Genomic DNA, 14,624 nt, shown 5'->3' with positions numbered 1-14,624 from the left:
TTTTCTGACATTTCAAGGACCAAACAACTAATCGATTAATCAAGAAAATAATCGACAGATTAATTGAGAATTAGTTGCAGCCCTACTCTTTATAATATATAATAAATGTGATTTGGTAGCACAGAATGTAAAATGAATCTCCCTTTTCTCATTGTCAGTCTCAGGACAGCCCGGCTTTCCCTGAAGCTTATCAGCTACATACGGATGTTTTGCAAAGCCGATTTACGACTTTTCCGTTATGACATTACACATCCTAATAGCTACGATAAGACAGAAGCCCAGCTGCTCTGATAGATACTTTGTCTTCTTGGCAGAAAGAAGAGGCCACTGTGATCGGAAGGACTCTCTTGACTTTTCTTCATCTTTAAATAAGTGTGTTCAAGTGTCTGTAAGTTTTGTTCCGGGTTATCTCAGTCCTCAAATTCACGTAGTCTGATGTATTAACATTGCTGTCAAGAGACTTGTCACTTGTTCATTCACTCTGCAGCACACTGCATTGATCAGCATAAAGCAGAACAGGGTATGCTTCATGTGTCACAGTGTTTTGAATGGCATGTGAACCTCCCACAGGAAGATGTTTCGAAAGCGTGCGGTCAGAAGAAGTGTGGGATAACACAAGACATGGCCGTCATGCACTTATACTTTCAACTTCTCATGACTGTTCTGTTTCATGTCACTTTTGTCTGTGGTTTTTGTCCCTTACTGTTGTAGGGTGATGGTTGGAGAAGTGAGTTTGTGCCAGAACAAATCGTTTGACTAGCTTTTTCAAACCTGGGTCCAAGGAGTCAAATTTCTTGAGTAAAGCCTTGGCCGTTCAAGTGAAGTTGCACAGTGGCTAGTAGTAATAGTGTGGTTGCCTTGGCCACCTTCCAGGTATGAGTATAGCTTATGCATAGAATGTTTTTGGCTAGAACAGCCAAGCACAACTGTCTGTGAACACCTACCAGCCTCTTTTTTCTCCCAAGCCATTTCCAGCAACATAATAGCTGTGAGTTAATTGGGTACACCTCGGTAAAATAATACAACAGCCCTGAAGTAAATCCTGCCTTCATCACAGGTTATAGCATTCAGTGTTTGTTGTAGCTCGTAGAGAGGCATTTTTCCAACTTTATTGTCATTGTGGAGTATGCATATTGTGATGCTGTTGAAATGTTTTGTGAGGTATACTGTGAGGTCATTCAAATATTTTTGTCCAATTAATTTCAGGCATGATAGACTAAATATTAGAAAAAGCTCTCTTTTTCAAAGGATAATCCACAAGCAGAGGCTTGTAGATTTCGTGTTTGGAGCACCGGTAGCAGCACATCACAGTAAGGAAGGTTTTGGTGGTGTGCAGTTTCGCATAACCTGCGTAAATTGAGTATATTAGTGTGGTCACCATACTGGAATTTTTTGACTTGGATACAACAGCTTGAAAAATATCGATATTTGATACAATGTTTGATACCACAGGGAAAAATTGGCACAACATTGAGAGCACACCATTTACATTTTTATATTACACTGGTATACTGCGTGCTTATTTAAATCTGACTATAGTCAGATGGGTGTGAGGTGGAGGGCCTGTGTGGGCACTGCAGTGGTGTGTGTGTTTTTGTTTGTGTGTGTGAACTCCCTGTCAGAGAAAAGAGTGGCATAGCGCAGCTGGTACGAGTGTGCAGTTGCAGTTGATACTGCGTAAAAATATTCAGAATCGGTATTTATCAATAAAATGGTCATTTTGACAACACTAAACTGTAATACAACATTATTAAGATCTCCTGTTATTGTCAATTAATTTCCTGATGATTCTTGAAATGATAATTTGACTGATCTTTTTCAACCAGACATGAGCAGTGTATTAAACCAAGGTTAGAAAATCAGTGGTGAACTACACACTCCACTGGTAAGTAGGAATGCGCGATATTGGATTTTCACTGAAAATCTGATGTGCCGTCATTTTCTACATAATTTTGGACAAGTTGCAGAGATGTAAGGTGCTTTTCAAAAAGTACACAATAACTGGGGCAAAATAAGGAAACTACTTGGTCTACGTTTCACGTGCGTGAGCATAGCCAAAGTAAAGAGTCATCTTATCAGTCTGCCACATCGGCAAAAATGTCATTGTGCATCCCTACTGGTAAGCACTGGGTTTCCTAAATCCTTATTCCAGTCCGTAACAAGCTGCCACTTGAATGTGCGCTGACTAGATGGGCAATTAGACACGGTAAAAGGAGGTCAGTAACCCTTTTCAGGAGACATACAGAGAAAAAAGAAGAAGCTTGTAACTGTCCCATTAGGGCACAAACATATCCTGTTTAAATTAAGTTTTGAAAAAAAGGTTATTTTTCATTAAGAGCATAAAGGGCATGTGTTGTGTTGTCTTGTTTAGTTTAGTTTGCATGTGTTATTGCATGATCATTTAATAATAACAAATGAAAATGCATAATTGAGGTTTTGAGGTTTTGAGCTTGAAGGAGATCCGTTTTCTTACAGTTGTACTTTGAGCCATAGCTTTAAATGAATCCCAACTTTGTTACAACACTGTTCAGTTTGGTGAGTTCATGCAAAGTTTTGTATCCCCTATCCTTACTTTTCGTCCTGTTGTGATCATATTCTGAAGTGTCCAGTGTCAGATAACAGTGCTTAATTCAGAAACTGTTGTAGCAACATAAGTAAGCACCAGGATCTTTACTGGCAATAAGGAGCAGAGGAGCACAAAGGAAAATTGGCTAAATAAAAATGACTGTCCCTCAGATTTATGTGTGTGAGACAGTCAGGGGTAAACACAGTATTATAGACCTGCAGCTCTGTGTCTTTTTACTACAGTATCAGAAACAAAGCAGTGGTTCGCAGGAATCGACTGTTCTGCAGAGCTGCCTTACGTTGGAGCTGAACAGATCTTTATGTGGAGGTTTTCCTCCAGACCAGACTACTGTTCGCTCCCCTTCTGCCCTCAATAAGTGAATGTTGATGTTAAGATCAGTTAGAAAGGCTGGTTATCCCAGTAGTCAGTCAGAGGTGGTTTCCTCCCTTTGCTACTCTTTTATTAAGGGGCTTTGTGGGGAGGAGGGCTTCAGAAATGAATGCCATCTATTCTCATTGAGGACCTCTGAAATGTAGCTTTGAAAGCTCCCAGGCATAATGAAATAGACGACCTCAAATGTCTGACGGATGTCTTGTAGAATGGAGTTGCAATAGACCACACTGGCTCCTTCCCTGCCACTTGGACATGCTTACTTTTTCATTGAATGTTAACAAAACACAGCTCATATGACTGTGTGGAGATTCCCTTCTGAGTGTGGATTAGAGAAAGATTGGATTCTGTGTGAAACTCTGTTTTAAAATGAATCCTTTTCTCATCACATTTTTTCCCTTTTTTTCTTGTTTTCATTTCAGAAGATGTTCAAGATGAAGGTGGTTTGCTGCCACGACTGACGCCCCAGTGCGCTGAACAGAACAAGCAGTCCTGACCTGGCAACATACGAATGGCCCAGGGAAGCCACCAGATTGACATTCAGGTTTTGCATGACCTGCGCCAGAAGTTCCCTGAAGTACCAGAGGGTGTTGTCTCCCAGTGTGTTCTGCAGGTAAGCAAGTTCAAACCTCTGACACAGGAAAAAATTATTTCCACAATTCAAGTCTTTCTGGCTTGTTGTAGATATATTGGGGATAATACATATTGGCAGATGTATTATCAAATGTTTTAGTTGTAAAAAATTGGTGTATTAGGGATGTGCACGACTAATCACCTAGTTGATTAAACGTTGCTACCCTCGCTCAGCACCAGTAATAATAGTTGGTTAAACTATGATGGAAATTATTTTAAATTGAAAATTGCATGAATTGCATTGAAATGTCATGTCTTCCCAGTCTAATGTTGCTTTATTAAAATAGCTATGCAATTGTGTTCACGCAGTGAAAATGCAGTTATAATTATCAGGCATGTTTCCTAAAGACTCTTTGTGAAGATGAACATTGTTTTCAGTAAATGTTATTAATGAAATGAATGAAGTGATTTGTTGTCATGTTTTGTAGAATAATGTAATATATGTAATAGTTTATATATGTAATGTAATAATAATGTTCATAATGCAGGGTGCCAAAGTGACACAAATTTCAGCGTCATATAAAATACGATTTGATTAACTGTTCCAAATGGCTCTTATACTATATGCAATATTTTCTCTGACAATGTTTAATCTTGTGGATTAAATATCACTCAAATTTAACTGTTTCCTGAGTGTTTTCTTACTTTTAGACTAGTCAACTGTTCTAACTATAAGCTTCCATTTAAACATCAGAGAAACTAGTTATTACAAACATATTTAACTGGTATCAGTCTCAAAAGTCATGTATTGACTGGGCTTCACTGCTAAAAATTGTTGTTTGAACAAAGAAATAAATGGCAGTATTGCTCAAAGAAGGACTGAAATGAATATACAGACCTAACATCAAACATAATAATAAAGGTGCAAGGTAAAAACTGAGGGAAAATTATAAATGAGTGGTAACTCAATGTTAATTAAACTTTGTTTTGTTTGATGTCAGTACCTCAATGGGGTTACTATGACAAATGAACCAGGGAAGGCCACAACTGTGTTTCCTTAGCCAACATGTATAAGTCAGCTAGACAACACTGAAAGTATATGACTGTAGGATTTGTAAAGTTACAATATAAAAAGTTAGTTAATAATGTTGATGGTATAGAGTAAAAAACAGGTATGAATGTTATTATCTTTGTCTCTTCACCTGAGACTTTGATACTGAATAATAAGTTAAATCCTTCTCTCTTTCCTTTCAGAACAACAACAATTTGGACGCCTGCTGTGAATACTTGTCCCAGGTCAGTCCAGGTTACCTGTACAGTGAGGACGGAAATCTTAGCTTTTCTGACGACCCCACCTTCACCAGGCTCCGTAATCACATGACCCAGCTGAACCTGGGCCTGCAGTCTCAGAATGTGCATGTGGCCCCAGTTCGGGACAGCCTGAGAATGAACGGCAGCCGGACTCTGGCCCACAGCCTGAGTGACGGGCCCCTCCAGACAGGCCAGGCCAGTGACTTCTTTCAGCAGGAGCCCCAGTCAGCCCCAGTGCAGGTGCCCTCCAGCCTCAATGTATTTGGTGTGATGGAGCCCACACGCAAACCGCAGCCTCCACAGCACCTCGGACTCTACCCTCTGGGTGTCAAAGGAACGAGTATGGGTGCCCAGCAGACACCCCGCTTCAACCCCATTACCGTGACTCTAGCCCCTAATATCCAGACAGGCCGCAACACCCCCACTTCTTTGCACATACACGGCGGGCCACAATCGGGCCTCAGCAGTCCACAGGGTAACTCTATCTATATCAGGCCCTATGTTAGCCAGACCGGTACGACCCGGCAGAACCAGCCGCAGGGAGGCAGGCCACAGTACAGCCCAACCTCCCAGCCCCAGCAGCAGATCTACCAGATCTCACACCCCTCCTCCCTGTCCGGCTCCTGGTCCGGCCCTCAGCACGCCTCCTCACATACCTCACAGCACCAGACCCAGGGCCACCAAACCTCTCATGTCTACATGCCAATCAGCTCCCCCACAAACCCCCAGGCACCCTCCTTTCTTCCCACTGGAAGCCAGGCCTCTTCCTCCGGTGTCTCCTCATGCTCTTCTTCTTCCTCCTCCTCCTCTGTCATTCCCACCTCCCTGTCAGCCATCAGTCAGTACAACATCCAGAACATCTCCACTGGCCCACGGAAGAATCAGATAGAGATCAAACTTGAATCTCCTCAGAGGAGCAACTCCACAACCACAACAGCCGTGCTGCGGACAAGCAGCGGGCCCCGGTCCTGCTCCACCTCCTCCTCCTGCCCTTCCTCTTCTTCCTCTTCAACCGGGGTGGCTACTGTCCCCACCACCCCTCTCTCCATCGGAGGCCCAGGTCTGAGCCGCAGCCAGCCCACTGTTTACATCTCTGCCAGCCCGCCTACTGCTGCTACCACTCCCTCTGAGGAGGCCATTGTGGCCTCAACCGGCTCCCGCTCCCAACCCAAGTTTTACATTTCTGCCAACGCCTCCAGCGACGACAGTGGGGGTAGGAACCCTCCCACAGTCTACATCTCAGCCAACCCTCCCTTGCAGGGGCCCTCGGGGGCCAGGAACATGGGGGGCCAAGTGAGCATGGGCCCCGCCTACATCCACCACCATCCCCCTAAATCCCGTGCCTCTGTGGGAGGAGGTGGCACAGCTTCTTCCCCACGTGTGGTGGTGACTCAGCCCAACACCAAATACACTTTTAAAATCACGGTGTCCCCCAATAAGCCCCCAGCCGTGTCCCCAGGAGTTGTGTCCCCTACTTTTGAGCCCAACAACCTCCTCAGCCTACCCTCAGACCACCACTTTGTGGAGCCAGACCCCCTCCATCTGTCAGACCCGCTGTCGCCACATAGGGAGAGGCCGAGTGAGCCTCGCAGACTCAGCATGGGCTCTGATGATGCAGCATACACACAAGGTGAGCAATGCTGAGTGTCATCAATGATCAAGATCCCAGTCTTTATGGCCAAATAGAACACAAGACTAAACATCAAAAAATAATCACCAGGGAGAGTTAAAGCATTCATAAGGTCACAAAAATAACCCAACACACTTTTTTTCACAATACAAATTCACTTACTATTTTATTTGTATTTATTTTTTACATTTCTTACATTATTGCCAGCATTGCAAAGTGGTGTCAGACAGTTTTTTAAAGATACTTACTCAGATCAGCAAGTTTGTGAATACATACTTTAGATAAGGAGTTAACGCCCACAGTTTGAACCAAACAGACAAAAATGTCCAGAAATTGTTAACACTGTGAATCGTCATCAAGTAGGCCTCTGATATCTTGTTGGAGCTCTTTGCCTCACTGTTTATTGGTTGTTTAGCAAATGTCAAGTGGCTAAAGAGCACATAGTGATGATGAGGCAAAAAGAGACGTTTTTCAAGCAGCCTTAACAATGAATAATACTACTCAGTTTTTTTGCTCCCAGCAGAGGGTCTAAATGCTTTTTCCACTGGAGCCTGCCAAGAAAGTAATTTTACTCTAAAGTATACTGTGTGTTTTTAAAGTCTCTTTCCATAACATTGAGTGCAATGTAAGTCTTGAGCCAAACTGAGTATACTTGCTGTCACCAACGCTTAGCCAGTGGAGAAACACTGCTGCGTGTCCATGAGGTAGATAAAAGCATAGGTGACTCGCTCAGTGAGGGCTGCTGTGATGACAGCAGTGTGAGTCCTCCGCACTAAATGCTGTGTTTGCTCCGACGACCCCTGAGACTGGCGGATTCTGTAGTGTGAGTCAAACGTGTCCGAGCACACTGCTGTTTCCTTTTTTGGGCTTTTCACTGTATTACGTGTGAGTCACTGGCTGTGGCTCCTGCACTGCCATGACTACCACCAAAAGGGGCTTCACAGTGGGCGTGCTGACTTTGCTGACCCTCAGCAGCCCACTTTTCTCCTACTTTATTTGCTTCGGCTTGGAAAAATGTTTATTGACACCAACTGAGTCATGTTGTACCTGATAATGCAGCACCTGTCACCACCTGACTGTTAACTAAACATTAATGTGTTCAACATTCACAGCAGAACTGTTACTGTTTGGCAGCAGAATAACATTATTGTAATTACATAATTGTGTTGACGACCCAGTTCTGACTGAACAGTGAAGGCGTCCTACTGATCACAGACTTTAGTGTTATTTGATTTATTTAAATAGACTGACATAACACCTGGTGCCAAAAGAAATGACTCTTTTGAATCTGCAAGCATTCCTGTTGAGCCTGTGTGTTTTCTGAACCCATATATTTGTTTTATGTGTTTGTTATTGTTGGTTTAGTGGGTTAGTAACATCACACAGCCTTTTGAAACAGAATTCATTCAGTCAGATGCATACCAGATCATTCACTGATAATATTGGATAATAGTGTGACTCATTGCCTCCCCAAATTCCTGAATCTCAAAAACAACAATTAAAAGCAGGCGTTGCAGATTTAAAAAAATGTTCTTTTTTTTTTTAACTGCATGACCCATTTGTCACCTCAGCTGATTTAGTGCAGAGTTTAGGAGAAACTAGGTATTGTTTTTGGACGTTTCAGGTGTCAGACAGGTTCCTGTTGATGTCTGAGTAAAGAAAAGAACTGTCTGTCATCGGTTGTACAGACTACTTGAAATGACAAGAAATAGTGGGATGGGTTTGCTAAGAAGGAAGATTAGCTCTAAACGCCCATTAAAGGTGATCTATTGGCCAAAATTGAATATAATCTTCATAATTATGTTTCTATTTGTTTATATTCACCTGAAACTAAGAACTGCTAGTATCTTACTACAAGCATTTAGATCAATCTAAATTCCCTTTTTATTTAGAAAAAATATTCTAAAATATCAGACTGCAACAGTGTTCAGTATAAGATATTAATCTTTTTAATACCAGTATTTCTCAGACCCACCTCAGTACATAAACAGTATATTACAAAAACAAAACATAAATGTGACTGCAGTGCATTACAAGTGTCATAAACATGACACTGCAGCACACACCTCTCTCTGAGCTGGACAGCAAAGCTGACGGCACCTCCTCACTTCAGATAAGCTGGGCTCACTGTATGTTTTATGGCTGCAGACATTAGCTTCAGGCAGAAGTTACACACAGCGTGACTCTCTGTTTGTTAAATCCAAATGTGGCCAGATTTTTTAATCACTCACTGCCCATATCTGACTTGTAATGTTAGTGTTATGTTCACCCACATTTCAGTGCAAGAGAGCAGCATTGTAATGTAACTTTACAACTTTATTGTCCAGCCAAGGCCAGAAAATCAACAATCAATATAGGAGGCAATCTTCTGATTATGCTCTGTCACTGCATTGATGCAGAATCTAGCCCAGAACAGACAAACCAAACACTGCTTTCAGAGAAGGCCTGGATGTATTTGGCCACAAAAGGGGAGGGTGAGGTTGGGTTTTTCAAGTTCAGTTGGTTGCAATCTGCAACGTCACTGCTAGATACCACTAACTTACGCACCAGACCTTTAAACGGTATTTCTTGTGAAATGATAAATCTCAATAAGTCAATCACAATATATCTTTTCAGCACTGACATAGCAATGTGCGCATGCAGGACATGCAGTGTCAACTAAGGCCGATTCACTCAGCGCTTCACTCACGTTTTAGATGTTAATTTCTATTCAGCATTCAAGCTGAAGGTTAAGATTGCAGCAATTGATAAATATTAACAAAGTTGCCACTCAGTAGACTTTCTGCCACTCAGTAGTAATGGTGACTGCAGCCTAAGGTAACATCACGTTAATTTATTACACTATTCAAGTTATCAGCTGAAAATGTCTCTATTTTTTCACAATCACAATATATATCATATAAAACAAAATATTGCAATGTTGTTGTTTTTTCTAACATTTTGCAGCCCTGGGTTTAAGCAGTCTTTTAATGAATGACATAATAAGGTGAATCAGAGAGCCAAGCACAATTTTGACACATCTGGCTTCATTGTAGCTGAACTATATTCACTGTATATCCCAGAAATATATTTCAAAATCAAGTAGTAAATGCAAAATATGTTGTCAGTGTACTACAACAAATAGACAACACCACATGTACTTTATATGTGGCAGCACATATAAAATAGTCTTCTTCATTTGGCTTTTTTCCTTGTTGACTTTATATTCAGCTGTACGTGTGTTGGGCTGTTGGAGAACCCCACATTTCCATTCCCTTTTTGAACACTCAGCTCATTCTCTCCTACTGCGTGAAGTAGGTAATAGTGTAGCTGGAGGACATTTTGACAGGAGAACAAGTGTATGATCACCAGTCGACCATCTTCCTATAATTTGTAGGATGTGGCATGTGTTTGTGTGTAGCAGCAGAAAAGGCAGTTGTTTATCACTGAATGTGTGTGTAGGAGGTGTTACAACCTGTCAACAGATGCAGGAACTATCATGAATTATGGGAAACATGTTGTAGAGACTTGAGCAGATCATGTGCATAGTTAAAGTTCTGTATTAAACACTGCAGCAGAATGTGCCTGCAGCAGTCTGATCTCTTACCACAACAGGTGATGAAATACAGACTTATGGACAACATGAGCAATCTGATGTGGCTCCTCTGTCTCTCCTTACACTCAGTTGTTGTTATGCACAGAGTGTGCAGAGATTAGCCTGTGTGATGGAAAAGTGTCAATACTGTACGCTTACTGTTCCTGGGAGAGATTATCAGTTTTAGTTTTGATCTGTAGTTTTTAGTTAGAGGTAGTTTTTCAAACTGTCCCTCTTTTGATGATCATGCAAAATTATGTTCACATTTTTCAGTGCCAGTAAATGAACATGGAACAGATTAAACAGCTGCTGATAGTACTGTGTGTGTGTGTGTGTGTGTGTGTGTGTGTGTGTGTGTGTGTGTGTGTGTGTGTGTGTGTGTGTGTGTGTGTGTGTGTGTGTGTGTGTGTGTGTGTGTGTGTGTGGTCCAGCGTTGTTGGTCCATCAGAAGGCTCGCATGGATAGGCTGTGGCACGAGCTGGAGCTGAAGAAGAAGAAGCTGGAGAAGCTAAAAGAGGAGGTCAACGAGATGGAGAACGACCTGACCAGGAGACGGATGGAGAGATCCAACTCGGCCTCCCAGATTCCTTCTGTAAGATTTATTCAGGGATTTTGAATATATAATTGTCCATTTTTTAGATTATTCTTTTGGTATTTTGCTTTAAACTGATGGAAACTAAAATGGCACCTCCGCTAAGGCCTAACCATCCCATTTAATTAAAGCAAGCCTAATCCAATATCAAACTCGAATACCCTTTGTCACTCTAAATATTAAGCCACCTATAACAGCTTAACCATAATTTAATTCATCCCCTTATCCAGATCTACACCAAAAGTTTTGTGGAAATCCATTCAGTAGTTTTTGTGTAATATGTTTACAAAACAACAACCAAACAGATACAGAGATACAGATATTTTTACACAGGTAAAAATACTGGTGGAGGTAATAATGACAGGAAATGCAAGGAGGGGTAGAGGCTTACAGTAAAGTAACAGGTTGCCGTCAGCTCTGCTCCACGCCATATTATTTGTACAGTAATACAGGGAAAGCTACCCAGGTCTGCCAGTGAGCTTAAAACTTGGGATCAGGCTAATACTGAAACAAGTCTTTACTGATATTACAGTGGCACAGTAAATACACTAAACATCAATTCGACAGTACAACAGCATGAAATACAGAGGCAGAGAATCAAAGGCTAGATTAATCCTATTGCAGTAATATAATAATTGATATTGTCAGTGACATAGCAGAGGATGAGCAGGTAGAAAAGTCATCAGAAACAAATGCATGATTTCAAAATAAAGGTCTCCGAACATATCAATCTCTGAATGTGAAGAATTGATGATGTAACATTAGAAAATATTTTGCTTCTTTGGGAGACCTGCCACCTCCCGTAATCATCAGGTATAGTATGATATAACTACATTTGGTCATATTTCTCAGCTGACACCAGGCAGAATATAGAAAAGTTTAAAAGGGAAAATGCCAAGAAACTATCCAATATCTTTCATTGGCAGATCTGTCAAGTTCTAATCATGATTTGATCAGCAGTTACCTCAGAAATGTATGTCATTAAGAGTCATCAGAGAGGTTCTTCATAACTGCAAACAAATGTTTTGACAGATAAAAGGCTGAACAGACAAAACAGAATTATCTAGGTCACATTGCCACTCTTGGTTCCAGCTCATGGCACATCAGTTCTCCTACACCCTGGAACTGTGCTGATTACAGGGTCTGTTTATGATTTGGCTGATGTCGCTCCATATTTTCAGACTGACAGAACTCACAATTTATGTCAGATTGACTTCACAGTTCATTCTGGAGCTCTGCAGCGAGTTGAGAGAAACTGCAGGAACAGGCATAGTAAGAGTTCATTAGAAAACATAAAGTGACTGTTTCTTATTTGTTTTCAGCTTCATGTTGATGTTAGATCTGCAGCTGTGAGTTTGTTAAATCCTCTCAGCTTCAGATGAAGTGCCTCTCCTAGCTTTATGTTGAGTCAGCTGTTTTTGTCAGCTATTACAGTTTGAGTCAACAGAGGAGAGAGTGGCTGCACAGGGTTAATTGGCCTGTGTTGCTGAGCTCAGTAGCTCCTTGGTTCAGTGTTGTTTACTGAGGCGAGCCAGCTCAGAGAGTGGAGCAGCTTTCACACACACACACACACACACACACACACACACACACACACACACACACACACACACACACACACTCAAAATCTGTTCCACTGACTTAAAGCAGTATGTCCAGCCTGTGTGATGGCTAACCCATCATCCCCTCCCGTCTCATTCTCTTTCAGCTCGAGGAGATGAAGCAGTTGCGATGCAAAAACAGGTTACTGCAGATCGACATCGACTGCCTCACCAAAGAAATTGATCTCCTTCAAACGAAAGGTAGGGTTTAGTGTGTGTGTCTCTCTCTCTCTGATATTAAATATAGAATATTTTCTGCTATTTGGGTATTTTAAACTTGCACACAGCTTCTGTACATGACTGTGTTCTGTAATGATAAAGTTAACAGCGAGTCATTGAGTGATCCTGTGCAGCTGTTGCACAGCGGTCAGGCCTGCTCATATCCTCTCCACACACACACAGTCAACCTGCTGCCATTGTGCTGTTAACTACCGGCTCTTCCTGAATTACATCCTGTTGCTGGTTGGTAACAAGGGATTTATTGGCCCCCTGGCAGCACTCCACTGCCATCAGAGGTCGAGCCACCAACCGACCGGTTTACACAGGTGAAGAGAGGCACATGAATGAACTGGGATTTAACCCCAGACATTTACTGTAACCAGTTATGGAGTCAAGTCACACTCATCTTTTATGATTTAGATTGTTTTAACGTTCTGTGTTTTGGTTGAACCTTGGTTTTGGGGGCAAGGTTATCTACAAGTTTGGTACATCAGCCAAAAAAAACCTTCCAAATGCATAAGGCTAGTTTTCTTTACATGTATTTTCAACCGGCAGTAGTGTAGGTTACAGTTGTTCCACTTAAACACAGTAGGGAGAAGTTGTTGGACTTCTTTTTATTGGTGATTGACACATCTGGGTGATGCCATCTAATATGCAATGTTTGACATGTTTCTACTCATATACAACTGTCGTACAACACCAACACACTGTACTCGTCTGATCCACTCGCTCTCCGAAATTTTCCCACACAGCTGATTTGAAAGAAGCAGTCAGGTTCGCTAGCTCCGGTGTCTCATTGGAACTCACCGTAGCTCATAGTCACAGTATCTTCTCCATCTTCATTTATTGTGTCTTCTTCTGCTTTTGTTGTTCAATGGCAGTTGAAAAACAGCTATTATGTGCGTTGTTGCCACTTACTAGCTTGGAGTGTGGATCCGTACAGTTATTCTATATATTGACACATGCTCTCACCATGGTGTGACGCAGACACCACTATGTTTTCATACCATGAAGTCTGAACTGTTTGGTGCAGACGTCATGATTCAGGATGAATACATGTACTGTTACACCACTAATGGTTGTAGTGCATCGTGATGGCTGTAATGGTTGTTCCAAGAGGTTTATTAGGACTGTTAACTGATAGTCATCGTTTAATATCGTTACTGTGATTTTTTGAAGTTTCAGCTCCTCTGTTGGGTTTAGTTTATGGGTTAATCAGACCAACCTGATACAGTTTGTGTAATGTTTTCTGAGCATGTTTTAGAGTTGCTGTGAAAAGCTCCATGTGGTTGATTCTTAACATCCTGCCACACACTAGCATCACTGTGATGATTGTACTATATAAAGTGTTCAGTTGGAGTGTATATACAGGATGTTCTTACTCCAGGTGTTACTAAAAAAAAATGTAAATCCAATATCAAATGGAGAGTAAACCTGTGGTTCCACTCTTTGTTCTTCTGTTTAAGGACCACACTTTAATCCCAGTGCAATCCATAATTTTTATGACAACATTGGATTCCTTGGTCCTGTCCCACCCAAACCCAAAGGTACTTTATCTATTGGTAAGTTTAGAAAAGACTGCATGGTCATGGCTGGGCATTTCATATGACACATTCTTTAAATCTTATTCATTTAACTTTAACTCACTGTTGGCTTTACTACATTAGTATTGTCTCCTCATGTTATCCCATAAAAGATTATATATGGTATATTGTTTCCATTTATTACCTAATGTGCGTCCGTTCTAAGTCAGGCATGTGGTCACTATGCAGTTGTATTTTGTGATATCCACCTCTCATTTATTCATTTGTTTATTCATTCATGTATTTATTCCGCTCTCAGACTGAACTTACTGACTTACAGGACAGTGTCGGTTGTGTTGCCTATAACTGTGTTTACTAAAATACTTTGGACTTGGACTGAGCATGCAGGCCCAAATATAAAACAACCAGAATAAACCCTAAAGCTAAATCTAAAAGGTTAATAGTACTAACTTCAATGTGGGAGCTTTTTACTTTTCCATGTATGTTTCCATCAGGGTTGTAGCAGTCTGGGTTGTTGAAAAAGAGAGAACTGCACACCAAAAAGCCCCGTCAGAAGGACTTTTATTTGCTGGGTGACGTTTTGAGCACAGGGCCCTTCCTCACGCTTCCTCCTTGTGCTCGAAA

General features: G+C 41.5%; 1 protein-coding gene across 5 annotated transcripts in view; it reads left to right on the top strand.

The window, feature by feature from the left end:
• The window catches only part of tab2 (TGF-beta activated kinase 1 (MAP3K7) binding protein 2), a 44,604-nt gene that overhangs the window by 27,467 nt on the left and 2,513 nt on the right, over positions 1 to 14,624 (top strand). For 2 of the 5 annotated variants that reach the window (XM_084378070.1, XM_084378071.1), the window contains exons 2-6: positions 3,382 to 3,569; positions 4,784 to 6,470; positions 10,476 to 10,636; positions 12,345 to 12,438; positions 13,923 to 14,018. In XM_084378070.1, coding sequence (XP_084234196.1) covers positions 3,468 to 3,569; positions 4,784 to 6,470; positions 10,476 to 10,636; positions 12,345 to 12,438; positions 13,923 to 14,018 — 2,140 coding nt within the window. In that variant the 5' untranslated portion in view covers positions 3,382 to 3,467. Of the gene's footprint in view, positions 1 to 3,378; positions 3,570 to 4,783; positions 6,471 to 10,475; positions 10,637 to 12,344; positions 12,439 to 13,922; positions 14,019 to 14,624 lie in introns of all 5 variants that reach the window. The other 3 variants (XM_084378072.1, XM_084378069.1, XM_084378073.1) reach the window with 3 other exon arrangements.

Source organism: Pagrus pagrus (assembly GCF_965226575.1).
Source record: "Pagrus pagrus genome assembly, chromosome: 16".
Taxonomy (NCBI): domain Eukaryota; kingdom Metazoa; phylum Chordata; class Actinopteri; order Spariformes; family Sparidae; genus Pagrus; species Pagrus pagrus.
The sequence above is the reverse complement of the archived record's forward strand: the minus strand, read 5'-3'. Positions and strand labels throughout refer to the sequence as shown.